The sequence below is a fragment of the Limulus polyphemus genome, unplaced genomic scaffold (genome assembly GCF_000517525.1).
Source record: "Limulus polyphemus unplaced genomic scaffold, Limulus_polyphemus-2.1.2 Scaffold512, whole genome shotgun sequence".
Taxonomy (NCBI): domain Eukaryota; kingdom Metazoa; phylum Arthropoda; class Merostomata; order Xiphosura; family Limulidae; genus Limulus; species Limulus polyphemus.
Genome location: NW_013666122.1, coordinates 513871 through 518230, shown reverse-complemented (window position 1 = coordinate 518230; position 4360 = coordinate 513871). Strand labels below are relative to the sequence as shown.

The following is a 4360-nucleotide window of genomic DNA, read 5'->3' as shown; positions in this document are numbered from 1 at the left end:
CCAGGTGTATATAAAGTGTAAATAATTATAATTAGTTGCAGAAAATCAGAGAGAACTAAAAATAAAAAACTTACATAGTGGCCACCAGGAGATGCTGAGGAATAATTTATCTGCCAAATAAAGAAAACAACATAACTTTCTTATTCAAAGAGAATTTCATGCATTTCGAAATGCCAATATTTCACCTAATGTTGCATGTTTAAAACACAGGATGAAACATAAAAACCACTACATGTATTTTCTAGTAAGAGATTTCACTACCAAAGAAATCTAAATAAAAATCCATGAGGTATTTTTTGTAACAAAAATAATTTTCTCTCTCAAAACTTTGAAGTTGAGAAATGAAATGGATTATTCTATTCACAAGAAAGTCACATTGTCTGTTTCCAACTTTCAGGATTGAAGTTACTTTACATTGTCTGTTTCTTTTTTTCAGGACTGGAGTTACTTTACATTATCTGTTTCCAACTTTCAGGAGTGGAGTTACTTTACATTATCTGTTTCTATCTTTCAGGACTAGAGTTACTTTACATTGTCTGTTTCTATCTTTCAGGACTAGAGTTACTTTACATTGTCTGTTTTTATCTTTCAGGACTGGAGTTACTTTACATTGTCTGTTTTTATCTTTCAAACAGGAATTACATTACATTGTTTATTTCTATCTTTCATTAGCATAGTTATTCTGTGCCACTGTTAACAGTTATTTTGAATTAGACACAGCAATAAAATGACAGTAAATTATGGCATAGTGATGCACTGTGTTAGATGTGTTTTTCTGTTTAAAATCCATTTATGTAATTCTAGTGACTGTGTAGTTTTTATGCTGTATGAAAAAAATAAAATAAAAATATATACATGTGTGTGTGTGTTTACTTTAATACATATTTAATGAATGAGACCTTGTTTCTTAAGCATGTCACTTTACCATGGAGTAAGCATTTTATTAACCAGTTTAAATTTTAACAAGTTACTTATGATTGAAAATTTCCTTCCAACAATATATCAGTATATTTAACCAATGAGCAGCCATCTAGCTCAGACATAACAAAATATTTATTCTCTACAGTGACTACTACTAGCTATCTCTTCTTCTGCTTTTTGATGATGTTTAGAGCTTCATGTTGAGTTCTTTTTTCTGGCCAGACTTGAAGAAGAACTCATCATGGGGCCTAAATCCTACTCATCATCTAAAAAACCAATAAGTAGAGCTACATTATAAAAACACACTGTTAGATTAGAACATAGATTAGATTGGTATAATAGATTGTCAAATGAATTTAGATGCCAAAACCCATCTAGAAATGAAAATAAAAAGTTGATTATAATTTGTGATTGAAACTTTAGAGTTTGTGAGATAGAAACTTACCGTTGAAGCATTAGGTTGCCAGGGTCTGCCCACAGGACCAGGCCTGCTTAAGGAAGTTCAGAGAATTGTTCATTTAGTCCATGAGTTAATAGATAAGAAAGCAAGCACATATAATTGTATACAGCTAGACAAATAAAAACAGACTGAGTGATAGCTATTTATATCATAATAACAATTTCCACCTTTAAAAAACTAACAGTGATAGTACTTATACAACAGGGATTTCTGGATGAAAATCCCAGCTAACATATTAAAGTGAACAGTAAAAAAAAGTTTAGAAACTTAATCCCTTGTGTTATTAAAAAAACCTTTCCATATGATAGCCTAAAAGACTGGGATATTCATTTTTCTAAAAACACGAGAATTAAAGTTAGACGTTCCATTATACCAACTCAACCGTGTTTTATGGATATATATATATTAAAAAAAAGGAACTAGCTGTTTTAATGTTTGCAATGTTTAATGTTAGACGTTCCATTATACCAACTCAGCCGTGTTTTCTGGATATATATAAATATATTAAAAAAGGAACTAGCTGTTTTAATGTTTACAATGTTTAATGTTAGACGTTCCATTCTACCAACTCAACCGTGTTTTATGGATATATATATATTAAAAAAGGAACTAGCTGTTTTAATGTTTACAATGTTTTTCAGGCTAGGATGCAAAATGTTAGCTGGGGTGAATCGCAGTCTGGGAAATGTTGTGAACATTAAAACCTCTATTTATAATTAGCCATGTTTTTGTGCTACAAGTCCCCTGCCCTTTGTTTCAGATTTCATGGTACCACAATAGTTTTTAACTCAATTCTTGTGTTTACTTGCTCAAATAGTAAAAAAGCTTTGTTGCTGGTATAAAAATAAATCTTCTGATCAAAAGGGAAAGTTCTTAGATCATTTTTAATTATAAAACTTTTCGTTCACATACAAACCAAATCAGACAAACCACTAAAGATAAAGTCAATTGGTGAGATGGCTAGATATGTATAAATATGAATAGACAAACCAGGTTATGCAAACACACTAGATAAATAATTACTTAGTTTTACATTAAAAGATGAGCACCCATTTTCAAACAATTATTTCATTACAAGAAAATTTAATTGAACTTTTCTCTTTGTCTGTCTGTCATTAAGTTACTTTAGACAAACACTTATATTAATTAATTTTTCAAAACTGAGAAAACAAAGAGATTAATCTTCTATTCAATCGTTCAAAGTTTTGGAATATAGATTAGTGAACCATAAAAATTAGAATTTCTGTAACACAAACACTTAGTCAGAAAGAAAAACTTTACATTGACATTCCCGGTCCTCCTGGTCCCATTCCACTATTTGGGGGTGGCCTCATTGCTCCATAATTCTAACAAACAAAAACAATTGCATATTTTTTCTTTGTAATGTGAAAAAATACATTTTAAATAAAAGTAGTTTTCATTTGTTCCCAGTAACTTGCATGCACTATCACAGACATCAATTACTGATTTGAAACTATTTTGATTCACTAACAAAGTACTTTTTATTGGCAAAGACGAGGTAATGAACTTCAGAAGCTGGCTATAAGCTGAAACTAAGTTGTAAGCAAGTTAATGTTGCTTATCATGAAAAGTTACAAACACCCACCATTAGTTTACAATATGTAATAAATTAAAAAGCAAGAACTGAACACACTGGAAGCCACAACCTACCCCAGGGTTCATGGTTCCAAGTGGCTGACCTCGAGGGGGGTTCATCCTTGGATTCATTGGGCTCATACCTGGTGGCCCTGAAAATACAATTATCGTATCAGTAATTTGTTAACTTCACATGAGATACTATATTCAAACTTGAGTCTGCTATGAGAGATACATTCATGATGAAACTGTGGATGAAGTTTTATACTAAATACAAAATGAATGAATTAGTACATCAACAACTTCTATGGAGAGGATATTAGCCATTAAAGTTTCCATCTCTATGTCATTAAATGTTGTCATGACTACATATCTAAAATACCTACAGCCTCAACACTGTGTGTGGTATGCATCTGGAAATGCACTGAAGCACCTTACCCTTAATTCCCTATTAAACTTTAGCAACTATAGCTTTCCATTGCAATGATTAATGTCTAGCAACCACTGCCGAACAGGCAAATTAGAGCATTCGGATTTCTCTGAAACAGCACTCTTTTGAGTGCAATAAATAACAATTCTGGATGCCAATTTTTTTCAGAACTGCACATTACGATAAACAAAAGGTAAACAGTTCCAATTTATTTTTACCTCAAAGTTCAATAAAAGAAAAGCAAAAAGTAGTTAACTTTATGCTTTGGTTTTGGCTGACTAACAAAATATTGTTTATTGAAGTAGACAAAGTAACGAACTTCAAAAGCTGGCTGTAAGCTGAAACTAATTTGTAAGCAAGTTAATGCTGTTGCAATTACTTAACAACAGACATGAGAAGTTAAAAATATCCACTATTAGTTTATAATATATAATAAATTAAAAACCTTTATTTAGAATTTCACAACTTGCACACCAGACTTATCGGTTATTCTAATTCTCTTCCATACCTATAATACATTAGTCTTAAATGGGTAGAACATAAGCAGAGGTTCCATCTTTAAACAAGTACAAAGAATCTAGTGAATAAGGAAACAATGGAAAAATTCAAGAGAATGCTAGTTGTAAAAGAAATTGTAATAGTGGGCAAGATGTAAAAATCATAAAAACATCAGTTGAGTTACTGACAGATGGATGTAGCATTAAGAAGGTAACAACAGTGTAAGAGTATAAACTCATATTATGTCTGGTGAAATCATGTGTTTAATTCAGAGAAAATGTAGACTAACACCACATCAAGAACAAATAACTGTTCAAATGTAGACTAACACCGCATTAAGAAAAAATGACTGTTCAAATGTAGACTAACACCACATTAAGAACAAATGACTGTTCAAATGTAGACTAACACCACATTAAGAACAAATGTAGACTAACACCACATTAAGAACAAAT

The 4360-nt window shown here is 31.2% G+C and overlaps 1 protein-coding gene across 4 annotated transcripts in view; it reads right to left on the bottom strand.

The window, feature by feature from the left end:
* LOC106458771 (single-stranded DNA-binding protein 3-like) overlaps positions 1 to 4360 on the bottom strand; it is a 170248-nt gene that overhangs the window by 11943 nt on the left and 153945 nt on the right. For all 4 annotated transcript variants that reach the window (XM_022385104.1, XM_022385103.1, XM_022385102.1 and 1 more), the window contains 4 exons: positions 3053 to 3129; positions 2663 to 2727; positions 1367 to 1409; positions 75 to 110 (listed from right to left, as the gene is read on the bottom strand). In XM_022385104.1, coding sequence (XP_022240812.1) covers positions 75 to 110; positions 1367 to 1409; positions 2663 to 2727; positions 3053 to 3129 — 221 coding nt within the window. The remainder of the gene's footprint in view (positions 1 to 74; positions 111 to 1366; positions 1410 to 2662; positions 2728 to 3052; positions 3130 to 4360) is intronic.